Source organism: Sorex fumeus, unplaced genomic scaffold (assembly GCF_029834395.1).
Source record: "Sorex fumeus unplaced genomic scaffold, SorFum_2.1 ptg000218l, whole genome shotgun sequence".
Lineage (NCBI taxonomy): Eukaryota > Metazoa > Chordata > Mammalia > Eulipotyphla > Soricidae > Sorex > Sorex fumeus.
Window position 1 is genome coordinate 1,966,605 of NW_026606275.1, and position 14,728 is coordinate 1,981,332.

A 14,728-nucleotide genomic window follows, 5' to 3' on the forward strand; every position below is an offset into this window, starting at 1 on the left:
TTCATAAAGGCGGTAGAGCTGCGTGTGTGAGGCCTTGTTTAAAAGGCTTCACGCTGCCTGACGTTACCACCTCGGCTTTATTCTAGTCAGCCTAGACCACGCGGAGACGGGGTGTGGACTCAAAGCTGCCTTATTTATCACCTATCACCTTCCTGGCTGTAGGTCATGTCATGTCTTTAAACGGAGCCAAACCCACCAGAAGATGCTGCTATTCTGCCTGTCCAGTCTCCAGCGCACCAAATGTGCATGCTTGTTGCAATTAGGGGCCTGGGTGAATAAAAAAATCCCATTTACGATTTAAAAATATGATTCAACCCCCTAAACTCGGATTCTTTTCACACTTCTCAGGGAGATAACGTATTCATTTCACCACCCAAAGAGAAATCATAAACATTTCTGCAAATTCTTTTCTACCATGTTAAAAACAAGAACTCCTCTGTGTTGCAAAACCAAGCTGACTGACATGATTCTGTTTTACATTGTTGCTAAATGTTTTATCTACACATGCTGTCAGAAATAACCTTGTTAGGAAGGTGAAGCTGGTGTCTCAGCAAATCAGACCCTTGGAGAAGGCGTTGAATGGCCTGTGCCCGTTTTCCTTTTTCTCTTTCCGCACCATCAAAAGGAAAAGTGAGAAAATAGCAGAAACATTAGTTAAATCCTGAATTATACCCCATAACCTACAGGAATTATCTCACTACACTGAAAGCTGACAGTATTTACAGGGCTTTTTTTAAATGTAATACTTAGGATCCTATTAATAACATTACTTTTACTAGGCCTACTTCTTTAACAAGTAACTGTTTCAGTTAAAGACTTAAAGGAAGAAATGAAAGGTTGCTCTGATAACTATTTACAGTTCACCTGACTTACCAGCACTGAAGACAAGAACTTTTAAAAATGGCTACAAATGCCTGGTTCACAAAAGACTTTATTACCTAGTGATGCATACTGAGAAACATACAGAAACCTGCATGGCCATTTCACATGCAGTAGAACAATCTTCACTTTACAATAAGTGAGTGTCAACTGTTTTATGCAATAGACAACACTTTAAAGTCACATTCTTAAAGAAAAGCTTCATTTACAAAAGAAATAAAAGGTAAAGAAGCAATTACCGCTTTTAAAAAGCAGCTGCTTTGCTCAAGAGTGGAAGGGTTATGCCTGTATTGAAAGACAACATGATCACAAATAATGAAAACGATGAACAGATGAAAAACACTTTTACCATAAAGCAGTACACTTTCAAAATGACATACAAATAGTTAAAAATTTCATTTATGTTGCCTATCTAACTTTTAAATAGGAGGACTTTCAGAATCAGGCCTCAACCTTTGTAATTAGTAAATGAAAACTATGCCTGGTTTCTACGTTACTAGGAACTGTATTTATTTAACAAAATGTATAAAGTCTATATAGCAAGTTGATTAAAAAAATCAAAGTTAGTAAGAAACAGTCCACTGAAGGCGCTCCCCCTTCAGGCGCACACGCTTCTGGTCTCCAGCGGGATAGACAGAACAGAAACTGCAACTATGCCGCAGTCGCAATGCCGAAACAGAAACCGAGATCAGGTACCACACATGCAGGGAATCTGCCACACAGCCACTATCCCTCCTGTCAGCTGTTCCAATCAATACCACCTCACACCAGCAGTGACGCGATGGTCCAGCTTACCTCCAGTGTACTGACTGCCGCGCACCCTGCTTTAAAAGGAGCGTCCCTGCGGGCAGGCTCAAGGAGGACAGGCCCCTTTCGGCACTGACCGCACCAAGGGCTGCTGTGGCCTGCGCACACCTAGGAGAATGCGGATATAAACAGCATTTATGCTGGCCATTTCATCTGGAGCCCAAAATGATGCCAAGTCTGCTAAAAATAAATCAACCACCCAACACTACGACTCATTTTATAACAGGTGCTTTTTTTTTGGGTGGGGGTGGGGGTCTTTTATGTGAACTGCAACCATATACATTAGCACTGTAATCTGTGCAGTCTTGGCAATTAAAACAGTTCTACAATGAAATTTCACATAAGACACAAAACAGATTAACTAACATTTCTAAAAGAAATTATCACCCTTGGTGTTAATTCAAATATATCATGCTTCCTCAAATTTGCAGGAGAAATATTTATAAGTTTATATACATGAATAAACTGCTGTGAAATTTCTTCAGTCTTTGCATTAATTACTCAAACCCTTAGAGCTTCTTCGTCTCGCTTAAATTTTCTCCTGGATGAAGGCGTGCTGCAGGGCCTGGTTGATGCTGATCCGTTTGGCCGGGTCCAGCATTAGGATCTGGTCCAGCAAGTCCTTTAACTGGTGCACTTTTTTCCGCTGGTCTTCAGGCAGCCGCTGGCACCCAATCAAGTCAGCCAACAGGTCCTTAGTGGGATTGATGGTGCTCATGACAGTGACTTTCTCCTAAAAATCATCAGAAAACAAAAGAAAACAAAACAAAAACCGCGTATCTCTAAATAAGTCACTACACACACTTGGTTCAGACTGTTTGCCTGTCACAGCTATCAACATGTATAGCAGCATCCTTAAAGCAAAGACTTGGTTCTTCTGTCAGAGGACCAAAGGAACCGGTCACACTCACTGGGGCTTGCAGGGGACTAAATCAAACAGCTTCACACAGACAGGACGGGGAGGCATGGGGCAGACGGGGCCAAGAGCAGCAACAGTATTCTAGACCACAGAATCTCAATTTAAAGAAATAAATGAAACGAGCTCCAGCAGTCAGTGAGCAGAGAGAGAACTCAAGGGGGGCCTGGGCAGCCAGAGAGGAAAGGAACAACGTGAAAATCAACAATGCTGGTTGGAACTGGGGAGGGAGTGGTCTCAAGGCTGATCTGGGTTTGATCCCCAGAACCCCCTATGGTCCCAGGAGAACCCAGAAGTGACTTCTGAGTGCAGAGCCAGGAGTGACCCTTGAGTACCAACAGGTGTGGCCCCCAAACCAAACCGTAACAATGAAAACCCCACTCTGGTGGAAGGTAGGGGGGTGACCAGACTAACCAAGTCCAAAGAAGAAAAGAAGAGGCCTTAATGTTAGTAAGACACTGAGGAAAAAAAACCAACCAAAAAGCTCTTTATATTAGACATTCAAAAGAAACCTCACCCGAGGAGAGCAGAGCGGGCAAAGTGCTCGCCTTGCACACAGCTGACCTGGTGTAATTCCCGGCACCACATATGGTCCCCAAGCACCACCCGAGTGCAAAGCTATAAATAAGCACTCAGCAAAGCTGGGTACCCCCCGCCCCCACCAATCTAAATAAATAAAATCTATTCGTTGACTGTGTCAATGAAGAATCAACTAAAAGCAAAAAAATGATCATTTGCAGCTACTGACATCACAAGCAATAATACGCTCCAGTTAGACAGGGGCTGAGTGATCAGTTAGACAGGGGCAGGATGGGTAAGGTGCTTGCCTGGCATGTAGCCAACCCGAGCTTGATTCTGGCACCACATATGGTCCCCCAGCACCACCAGGGATGATCCCAACACCCTCCCAAAGAAGAACCAAAATCAATTAATGGGGTACACTTAGGAGACTTACCCTCTCTGTGACAGAATCATTTAATGGGGCACGTTTGTGAGACTTACCCTCTCTGTGACTTTATCGACCTCTATGTACATGAAGTTGAGATTTTGATCAAAATGTTGGTCTTTGAATACACCCTTTCGAATCATCTGGTAACAAAACAAACACAGTATTTGGGCTTCAGAGTCTATGCAGGCAGCGACCAGCCTCTCCCGGACATGCCTGACTGCCTGCAGCGAGTCCTGCGCAGAGCTGACACACCCCTGCACCGAGAGCCCCGTCACTGCCACGACTTTCTGGCAGCAACTTGAACCCATCACATCGGATTAGGATCTCTGGCCGAAGAACAGCAACAAATGCATGTTGCGCTCCGCCAATGTCAGAGTTCGGTGTTGGCTGGATTGTTTTGGTGACAAAACTTGATTTTACAGCCGCTGAAGCACTGGTGGGGAGTTCCAGGTGAGAACACGCCTGAGGAAAGTGACTCACAGCAGGTGCTCAGGCAAGGTCTTGCCCTCGATTCCAATCTCACCCTAAGCCACTGCCCTTCCCCTCCCCCGAAACGCAGACAGACTTCAGAGGGGGAAGAAAGGGGCATTCTCTTCTGAAAGCCCTCTTTCCCCAGAAATGAGCAGCCACGTACCTGCCTGGCGCAAATGCCACATGCTATGGCCACTGACAATGTGCCAGTGGTGGCAAACCATCAGCTTACAGGAAATTCTTACCAAGAAATTTTCAAAGGCTTGGGGAAGACAAGAAGGAAAAAAAAAAGCCAACTCCCAAACTTTACCTTATTTGGCATCTTTCCTTTGAGATCCATGGCAAGTTTCAACATGTGGTTATTGGTTTTGCCAGGAAACAAAATTTTTCCAGTATAGAGTTCATACAAGGTACAACCTACAGACCACATATCTATACCATAGTCATAGCTTTTACCTATAACTGGAAAAAAAAGAGGTTTTAATACATAACGAACGAAACCACCAACCACAACGTTCATCTACAGGGCGAGGGGGTTAATCTAGTCTGGACCGTGCAGCCACAATCTCAGCACCTCACTCAAATTAGTTTCTTGCGCTTTCCCACTAATTCTAAACAGAGACTCAGACTTAAAAATCTTATCCTTTACAGATGAGGGAGTTGGGGGGGCTGAGGGGCAGAAGAAAACGTGGGCTTCTTCTTTGCATTGCGCCCGGGTGGAGGTGCTACTCAGCCTCCACCAGGGCTACAGGAGAGCGAAAACAAAGGCCCCAGACAATCCATAAACGTGATAATCAGACCTTGCGTAATCAAGAGCAGTCTTCTAAAGTCGAGGGTTTTCCACAACTGTTTGCTACTCTTGCCAGACATGATCAAGACTCCTGTCCCAACTACGTCATTGCACCTGAGGATGAACTTGCTAGGTTCCCTTCCTCAGGAATGACCTCGTGCCGCTGGCTGGCTGCTGAAGTGCGATGAGAACAGGACTTAGACATTAGAGACGCCGTCTCCACCGCAGACGGTGGCCCAGGCCAAAGAACGGTACAGACACTTACTGATCTCGGGAGCGCGATAAAACCGACTGACAAGGTAAGGCGTAATGTCATTGTCCGCAACATGAGAGGCAGACCCAAAATCGCACAGCTTTAAAATCGTTTTTGATTCATTAACCTGAAAAACATTTAATTTAAAAGTTCAATCTCTGTCAGAAAGAGCAGGTCAAATAATCAAAGATTGGCCGTGAGGAGTTATTCCAGCAAAGTCACTCATTAAAACAATCTTTTTCTACTTTATAACTCAATTTCCTAACGTAAGTAAGTTTAGAATCACCATTTGATTGCAACCAGTAGAAAATCTCCCCGGGGACCACAGTAGGCCCCCCAAGAAAGCCTTGAGAACTACTGGGCGTGGGCCCCAATCAAACCAACAGAAACTGTTCAAAAGCAGGATAATCCAGGTTATATCCTGAGAGAGAATAAAGCACTCATCTGAAGATGATCGTCGTTCTCAAGTTTATTTCTAGTTTTGGTTCTCGGGCCACCCCTGACTGTGCTCACTGGGTATGGACCCTGGGTCGCAGTGTGCAAGTCAAGTGCCCTCCCTGCTCGACTCTCTCTGGCACAGTGAGAAACATTCTGAATGTCACGAGGTGGGGGTGGGGTGCCGGAAGGTACCACTCAATGCGACAGCAGAGCCATGACTGAGCCCGGGGCTCCAGTCGCAAGAGCCACAGCTTCTGAGCAATGAAACCAACATTCACTCCTGGCCACCTTGGAACTCAATGGGCCACACCTGCCACAGCAGTGTGAGTCCTTCAAGGTCCCCCATGCTACTAGTCTGTGAATGGGGATGGGGGAGCACAAGCACCAGCCCGACTCACCGCTGGCTGGACCCTGAGGAGCCTCACTACCCACCAGCGCCCCCTGGCTGTGGGCCACAGTCTGCCACAAGCTGGGCCCCGAGTCTAAGAGGGCAGCTCTCCAGCCCCTCTTCTGCTTTGTCCACCACAGTTCACGCCCACCTTCCTTGCAGGGAGACCTACAGGCTGTCTCTAGAGCACTGAGCGGTTGCGGTTTCACAGGAGGACGAGCGTCACGACTCACCAGGATATTGTCGGGCTTGATGTCGGCATGCAGGATGTTGCATCGTTTCAGGAGCTTCAGTGCCAGGAACAGCTGCTGACTGTAGGAGCGCACAGCTTTGATGTGGAGCCCCACGTCCTTGCCATACTTTTTCAACACCTCTCGCAGATTCATACTTACAGGAGAGAAGAAAAAGGTTAAAATGTGAAATAGAGGTTAAAAAAAAAAAAAAGCAGAAACCTTGGTTCCTAAACTCAAACCTGTTAAAGAAAAGCTGTTCTACACGGAAACGAGACACTTGAAAATACTGACACACACAGTTTCTCAGTAAAACTCAACCTTCAAATAAGCAGAGGGAAGACATGGTAGAATTTCTACTGATCTTAGAAGGCAAATTTTGTATTTTCAAGTACAAGAATGGAACCATTCCTGGTGGGGCTCCAGGGATTAAACCCAGGTCAGCCACATGAAAGACGGGCCCTACCCACTGTACTCTCTGACCCCAACAATTCTCTTCTTGGGAAGGGGACCATATCCAGCTATGCCAAGGCTTCCTCCGGGCTCTGTTCTCAGGGATCACTCTGGGAGTATGCTCAGGAGACTACCTGGGGTGCTGGGAATTGAGCAGAGGTTGGCAGTGTGCAAGGCAAGTGCCGACCTGCTGTGCTATCTCTCCAACCCCAGAACCCTATTCTTCATCCCACCACTACCATGCCCTTTCCTCTCGGCTGATCTTGAGCAGACTACGTGTGCTCGAGTCAGAGACGCAGCCCTATCAGTCACTGCTTGTGCACTTCATGATGCCAAGAACCTGGCTCTCAAAGCTCCCGAAGCTAAGGACAAACTCAGGGGCTAGAGTAATGCCACAGAGGGTGAGGCAGCTCCTAGCACGAGGCTGACCTGGGTTCCCTCCCCAGGACCCCATATGGTCTCCCATGGCCCAACCATGAGTGAGTCCTGAGTGTGGAGCCAGGATAAACTGTGAGCACTGCTGGGTGTGACTCCAACACCCCCACCCCCCCCACCCCCGCCAAAAAAGAGAGAGAACAAAAATCAGGGCTAACTAGTAACACACAAGTCTCCGGATCTCAGTGTGACACACAGGAGGCACGGACGCAATACCTGAGAGGCTCAAACACGAGACACAGGTGCTGTTTGTGGTAAAAGTGCCGGAAGAGTCGCAGACAGTGAAACTTGTCATCGGGATCAGCATCATTTAGTTTTTTCAAGAACTCGAGTTCTTTTAAACCAGTCTTCTGCCTGAAAATCAAAGGAGAATTGGTGGAAATCAATGATGACCAGAATGCAGGGCACGTGACTACCTGATGCTGCGTGGGGTGGTAGATCAAGCCTGTGTGTGCCGCACCCCGGCTGCCGAAGTCCCTATCGCTCACACAAGGCAAGAACCTGCTTGTTACCCACTCTCTGCCCGTGGATTCACGTTCATTTTATGGCTTCCAAAGCAGTGCTCTGAGGGCCTGGGGTGTGATGAGAGGGTTCGGCAGTCTCGGGGTCTGTGTGATGCCGGGGAGAGACACACCCCATGTGCTGAGTCCTGTGCTGCAACTCGAGCTCCAAGAGACATTCATCACTTATGGTTTGGGGCCAGAGCCGGCTGTGGCTCACCACCCAGTCCTGGATTTACGTACTGGGGATTTGGACCCGGGTCGGCAGGATACAAGTGAGCACCTTAAGCCCTGTATTCTCTCTCTTATGCACCACCCCACAACCAGATATATACATTTTGGTTTTGAGTGACAACAGTGGTGCTCAGGACTGACTCATGGCATGCTTGGGGGGCAGTATGAGACGCCGAGGATCAGAGTTGGGTCAATGCGTACATAAATCTTAGGCAGTCTAAGACTTTATATAAATTGGTACCACATCTTTCCAGTGCTTCAGAAACTAACGGCAAACTGATCAACGCTAACTCAGCATATGGTGTAGCCTATGCTTTCAATACTTGGATGAAAGGGCTGGAGAGAGAGTACAGGGGGAGGGTGCTTGCCTAACATGCACTGACTCAGGTTCAATCCCAGAGAACCATCAGCAGTGATCCCTGAGCACACAGGAGTAAGGCCCGAGTACAGCTGGGCTGGGCATCAGCTTTGGAGCCTCCCCCAAACCAGCCAACCTCCTCCACCCCCCCCCCGAGATGGCAATGACTGCCAGTCCAACAGAGGGAGGAGGGACGGATGAAAGGGCTTCAGTTTCTGTGCACCCTCACATGCAATGAGAGCTGACCCCTCTTTCCCCAGCAGCTGGCCTGAGTCTAAGACCACCAAGGCAGCACAAGGAGGAGGGATGTAAGATCCATGCGCACAGAAGGCAGAGCCAAGGACTTCCGTCAGTCTCGGGTGTTTCTCCCAGACTGAGGCTTCCATAAAAAGCTGCACCCGCAGGTCTGGACCTACATGAGCTCGTTGTTCCTGATGATCTTCACGGCCACCTCCTGGTTGGCTCTGGCGTTATCTCTGGCTCGGACGACATTGCTAAAGACTCCCTGGCCGGTGTAGCCATACACATTGTAACGCTTGTCAAGGACTTCGCCGATGTTCACACCTGAAAGAAGACATTGAAAATGAAGTTTGGGCCACAACAAACAGAACCAGACCGGTACACAGAGAAATACATGCTAAGTGGCCACCGACCAGAAACCTCACCACCAGGCAGCTCCCAGCACAAGGACAGTCGCCACTTACGGTAATAGCCTTCCGCGTCAGTCCAGTTATCCCTGAGGTTGGGGTTCTCTTTGAAATCTTTCCCAATGCCTGCAGCCCGAAGACGCGCGCTCTGAAACGAAGGGGGCAGCACGGGTTACTCCCCACTCAGCAGGCAGATGCTTACAGTCCTTCAGTGCCTCTAAGGCAAGAACTCAAAACCAGGGGCTGGAGCAAGAGCACAGCGGGGAGGGCGCTTACCTTGCACGCCAAGTTCTATCCCCGGCACCCATGTAGTCCCCCTGATCCCCACCAGGAGTGATTCCTGAGCGCAGAGCCAGGAGTGACTCCTGAGCTCTGCCAGGCATGGCCTCGAAACAAAATAAAACAAGACCCATCGCTTCTCGGCCTTTTGGCTAAGATCAAGTGTAGTATCAAAACAAGAGCGAACTCTCAACCTACTGAGACAGGACCAAGATTCTCAACGGGTGCCCACTTAACAACTACAAGCCCCTCTCCAGCCCACCATTTCCCACACTTCTTCCAATGCCTCTTCCTCAATCCCAGACACGAACACAATGCTGGCTGCTGGGAACGAGTGCCCTCCCCTCTGTATCACACCCCTCTCCACAGGAGCACCCTGCAGCTAGGACTGTGCGCTTCAAGGCGCAAATGTCTCCTCTCTGAATCTGCTCTTCTTGCCAACAGTCCTGTGTGTGGTCAAGCATGTGTCCACAACACGTCTTCCATAGACTCAGTTTTGGGCACCCAGTACTCTGCCAGATGCGGACTCAGTTTCGGGCGCCCTGAACACTGATGGCTCCCTGGAGTCCACTTGACACTTCCTATCACATGTTCTCAGAACGCAATAGACACCCTTCCCAAACACAGTTTTTCAGCTTATCTTAAATTTACAATGAAAATAGTCAAGATACCTGAATACGCTGATTTTTCCAAGAAATGGCGCTGATACAACTTTAACAAAAGGCCGAAAGACCAAAACTTAATATACTCTTAACATTTATAATTCTTTGATCAATTTTTGTTGGCAACACTTGGCAATCCTCAGGAAGCCAGTGGGCCAGGGGTGGCACCCCGGGCCCTGCACTCAGGCACACGGAGGGCAGTCCTTAGCTCTCCCTGGGTCCCGAAATCCAAATAATTCTTTTTGGGTATTTGGACCATGTCTGGCAGTGTTCAGGGGTTATTCCTGGCTTAGCACACAGTAACCATTCCTGGTGAGCTTGGGGGATCAAGTGGGATGCCAGGAATAGCACCGGGGCAGCTGTGTGCAAGGCAAGTACCCTTCCTGCTGTACTACCCTGCTCAGGCCCATGAGCTCCAAATTCTCGGTCAACTAATTTCTCTGTTGCACTTATTTTAAAGGTAAAGGTAAAGGCCCTCCCGTTGATCGTCGATTTGCTCGAGCGGGCCCAGTAACGTCTCCATTGGAGACTTTGTTGTTACTGTGTCTGGCATATTGAATACTCTCGGTAGCTTGCCGGGCTCTCCGAGAGGGGCGGAGGAATCAAACTCGGGTCGGCCATGTTGGCCGCTTGTAAGGCGAACACCCTACCGCTGTGCTTTTGACCAAATTTCAGAGCAACTAGGAAAATTTAGAAATTGTTGCAAAATGAGTACGAGTTTCCAGACACCATAACCCAGAGTAAATGCTAATTTTCATACACTTTTAAAAATATAAAATATTATTAAATGTACATATTACTTTTGGGGGATAGGCTTCACTCAAGGCTTATTGCTACTTAAATAGCTATGTTTTTAAGGAACTTAAAATTCACTTACGTCAAAATACGCAGCAAACATGTCATCAGATTCTGTAAACATATCAGGTGCCAACAGCTTTTTCTGAGATGAACCTTAAAGGACATCAGCATTCATATTTAAAAAATGAAGAGTTACAAATCAAAACAGGTAAACTGCCGATGGAAAACCACTAACAGCATTTAGATTTCCCTCCCATAGCAGGTTCTCGTTTACACCCAATTTAAAATCACCTTGTAGCATGTAAGAAATCTTTTTTCCCCTTTTTGGGTCACACCCATCAATGCACGGGGGTTGCTCCTGGCTCTGCATTCAGGCATTACTCCTGGCGGTGCTCAGGAGACCATACAGGATGCTGGGGATTGAACCCAGACTGGCAAGGCAAACGCCCTCCCTGCTGTGCTGTCCTCCGGCCCCAAGAAACCCACTTTCCACAATCCACTTTTAACTAAGAGGGAGCTTAGTTCAAAAGAACAAACATCTTTCAGATCATTTGTTCAGGCTGAAGCGACAGTACAGCAATGTAGGTTGTTTGCCCAACACGCGGACACCAGGGTCAGTCCCTGGCACCCCATACACTCCCCAGTACTCCGCCAGATGTGGCTGAGAAATGCCTCGACTGGCAGAGCACACACATGGTCCCGCCTGAGACCTTGGGCCTGCCTCCCCACAGCCCATGGAGTCCCATGCACCGCCGGCTGTAGCCCCAGCAGATCCCCGCACCCCTCCCACGCCACCCGCTCGCGCCCAATTTTGTTTTCTCTTTGTTTTGGGGCCATACCTGGCGGTGCTCAGGGAAACCACAGGAGTACTAGAAATGAACCCAGGAAGGCTGTGGGCAAGGCAAGCGCCCTCCCCACTGCACTACCGCTCTGCGCCTGACCCTATGGCCCTGATTTTAGGGGGGAGCTGTATCCTTTGAGCTACCATATGTGGAAAATCTCTCCTCTCCCTCCCTCTCCCTCTCCCTCCCTCCCCTCCCAAACTCACTTAACAGGCTCCCTCCCCATTCAGTTGAGATTGATTTGTGCTTCAAAAAGAAACCATGGGGCCAGAGCAACAGTACAGCAGGGAGGGTGTTTGCCTTGCATGCAGTTGACCTAGGTTTAATCCCAGCATTCCATAAAGTCCGTTAAGCACTGCCAGGACTAATTTCTGAGTGTAGAGCTAGGAGCAAACCTGGGCATCACTGGGTGTGGCCCAAAAGCTAAAAAAAAAAAAAAAAGGGAGACAGGGGTGAGGGCAGATGCCTTGCAGTTCCACCCCTAGTACCATACAGCCCCTGAGCAGTCTGGTGCAGTCTGGACACCCCAGAGGGCTGCCCCCGAACCCTCACACTGAGCTGCAGGCCTGACAGCCACGGCCCCAGGAGAGGCCTCCTGAGAACCACTTGGAAGACCCCAAAAAACAAAACAAAAAAACCCCACATGACTCAAACTCCCAATGGGGTCAGGGACAGAGCTCACTTGGCTGAGCTCATGCTCTGCTCACGAGGCCCCGGAGGTCTGAGTCTCGGTGCCACGTGGTCCCTAGGGCCCCACCAGATGTGACCCTCCCTGCCAAACAGAATTCAGAAAATGGAATGCTGGGGCTGGAGAGGCAGGCCAGTGGGCAAGGTGCTGCTTGGGGCCAACTGGTTCCATCTCCGGCACAGCCCTGAGCACCAGGTATGGTCCAATAAATAAAAACCTATGCAGGACACATGACACCAAACAGTAAAACCTCAACAAAACCCACCAAAATCCACTGCTTGTGACTGGGCCCCGAAGGGAAACCGACTCTGTCCTGGTCTAAGGGCGAGTAACCAAGTCTTTCCCTGCCTTTCCCAGCACACTACCCTTGCAAGTAACCAAAGTTCAACACACGGTTATATCCACGGGAGCACTGCTTACAAAAACCAGGATCTGAAAATAATCTCTGTGCTCAGCAACCAGCCAGTGGATCAGGAAACTGGTCTGTGTACACAACGGAATCCTACTCAGCCACAGGGAAGGTAAAAGAAAATTCTGCAGTTTGTTCCAGCTCGGTCAGAACTGGAGGGGAGAAGGGTTGGAAAGTAAAAGATGCCGGGGCCAAAGCGATAGCAGAGGGGAGGGCGCTTGCCTTGCATATGGCTGACCAGGGTTTGATTCCTGGTACCCCACACGGTGCTTGAGCCCACCTGGAGTGAGCCCCGAGTACAGAGCCAGGAGTACGCTCTGAGAGCACTACTGGATGTGAGGCCCCTCCCTGATCCCAAACACCAGATGCTCAAATGCAGAAACGAAGAAAGAGATTAGGTAATCCACAATGGGGACCAACCATGACACTGAGCTGGGATTTGGGAAAGAACTTAAGGGTAAAGAAGGGTGTGGAACACGGATGGGGAGACAGTCATAGAAGCCACTAGAAAGTACAACCTCCAAACCTTCATTTGGATCTACTGCAAACTATGAAGCCTGTTAAAGAATCCGCTAACAATTTAAAAGGAATGATGAATGTTTACAAAAATCACCACTCTGGATTTCTGACTTCTTAGACACTGGCCTACCAATGAAGCGTAACACGGAACAATTATTACCGACCACCTGCTAAGGTCCAGGACACAGGTCCCTGCCCCACACGCCCTCAAACAGAGAGCTATTCCATCTCTAGCACCAACTGCTAGCATCCAAGGAGCGCCAGAGACAGGAGCTACAAGAAAGTAGATGACATGGCAAAAGGGAAATGCGCACAAAAATCCACCCAAGACCAGAGACTGACACGTGGAGAGTGCATCTTACGTGGAGCTGGGTCAACTGTCACCGGACACCAGACACATCAAGCTATCAATTTCAGGAAGCCTATGTTCTTCACAGAGTCTGACATATGAGCTCAAGTAATTTCAGCTAAAATAAAGTCAGGGCTGGAACTGGCTATCAGCACTCCTGGCCCCTCCAGCGAGCCCCTGCTCACCGTTGCTCTGCTCGACTGTCATCAGGTTGTGCTTGGCCTTCACGGAGGCCTCAAATGTGTCGACGTTCTCCCGCTCGTACTCCTTGACGTCGGCGGCCACCCTCTCCAGGATGTCGTCTGGGGACGGAGAGCGTGTGCGGGGGCTACTCTGCGGGCTGCTGGGCTCCGACGGCACCGACATGTTGCTGTCCTCAGCAAGATACTTGTACTTCTGCAATGACAGCACCGAGGGTCAGTCCTGACGGCCAACGCCCACAAATGCATCTGCCAAGAGGAGTGGCACTGAGTGCCGGGCAGGCCTGGGAGTGGTGCGGAGGGCAGGGTACAGGAAGTACATGCTAGAGCCTTGGAGTCACCCTGGCAACACTCAGTCCCCTGAGCATCACTGAGCACCACCAGGTGACACAAAACAAAAAACAAAAGTGCCAAATGCTATCTAAAGTTTTTAAGAGGTACTGGTGATGCCTTGGTTGAACAAGATCCACAATCCCTTATACACAACGGCAAGCCTGTCAGCACTCTGCTGGGCACACCGCCCACAGACGGCAAACCCACGTGCGGGAACCTCTCAGCGCCTGTCTCCCACGTGAATGGGCCTCACTGCAGAGACCCAGAGGTGTCTGATGAAAGGTGCTGTCCCAGACCCCATAGACGGGGCTCAGTAACATACACAGACGCACCATATTTCCTTTCTAAAATTCAAGTATTTCTGAGTTCTGAAGCACATCTGGCCCCAAGGATCGGAGATAAGGGATTGTGGACCTGGGCAAGAACAAAGAAAGATTCAACCAAGTCTTTGGCGACAGCATTCAGCAACAACTTCAGCAGCTTAGAAGAGTCCCCTGGGACTTGTCTTGCCCCCGTTCATCTGTGATTCAGCTTCCCACTTTGTGGCGACAAACACCCAACCCAATCTAAGGTCCACTAAGTCTGTTGAGTCCAGAAAAAAACCCTCTGGCCTTCCAGGACAGCATCCTTCCTGCCAAGTGGTCACAACCAAACCCAAGCAAACTCCCCTTACACTGATTTTCTCAGTCACCTGCTCGAAGCCAGAGGCCCCCAGAACTTCAGACCCATCTCTCCCCCTTATGTTACCAAACAGCCCCTGGAAACCAACCGTGGCTTTTTGGCCACCTCTGGTGGTGCTCATGGGTCACTGCTGGGCCTCCTGCGTGCAGGCATTGGCCTTCCTTCCCCACACCTGGCTGTGCTCAGGCTTTGTCTAGGCAGGGCCTGGGTGACCCCAAGC

The 14,728-nt window shown here is 49.3% G+C and overlaps 1 protein-coding gene and 1 pseudogene across 1 annotated transcript in view; one reads left to right on the forward strand and one right to left on the reverse strand.

Moving 5' to 3' along the window:
• Nucleotides 1–913: 913 nt before the first annotated feature.
• The window catches only part of PRPF4B (pre-mRNA processing factor 4B), a 29,425-nt gene continuing 15,610 nt past the window's right edge, over nucleotides 914–14,728 (reverse strand). The window contains exons 6-15 of the mRNA XM_056108476.1: nucleotides 13,480–13,690; nucleotides 10,567–10,640; nucleotides 8,806–8,896; nucleotides 8,518–8,665; nucleotides 7,226–7,363; nucleotides 6,125–6,278; nucleotides 5,078–5,192; nucleotides 4,333–4,484; nucleotides 3,605–3,691; nucleotides 914–2,419 (exon numbers count right to left, since the gene is read on the reverse strand). Coding sequence (XP_055964451.1) covers nucleotides 2,216–2,419; nucleotides 3,605–3,691; nucleotides 4,333–4,484; nucleotides 5,078–5,192; nucleotides 6,125–6,278; nucleotides 7,226–7,363; nucleotides 8,518–8,665; nucleotides 8,806–8,896; nucleotides 10,567–10,640; nucleotides 13,480–13,690 — 1,374 coding nt within the window. The 3' untranslated portion in view covers nucleotides 914–2,215. The remainder of the gene's footprint in view (nucleotides 2,420–3,604; nucleotides 3,692–4,332; nucleotides 4,485–5,077; nucleotides 5,193–6,124; nucleotides 6,279–7,225; nucleotides 7,364–8,517; nucleotides 8,666–8,805; nucleotides 8,897–10,566; nucleotides 10,641–13,479; nucleotides 13,691–14,728) is intronic.
• Nucleotides 9,160–9,226, forward strand: LOC130017777 (uncharacterized; annotated as a pseudogene).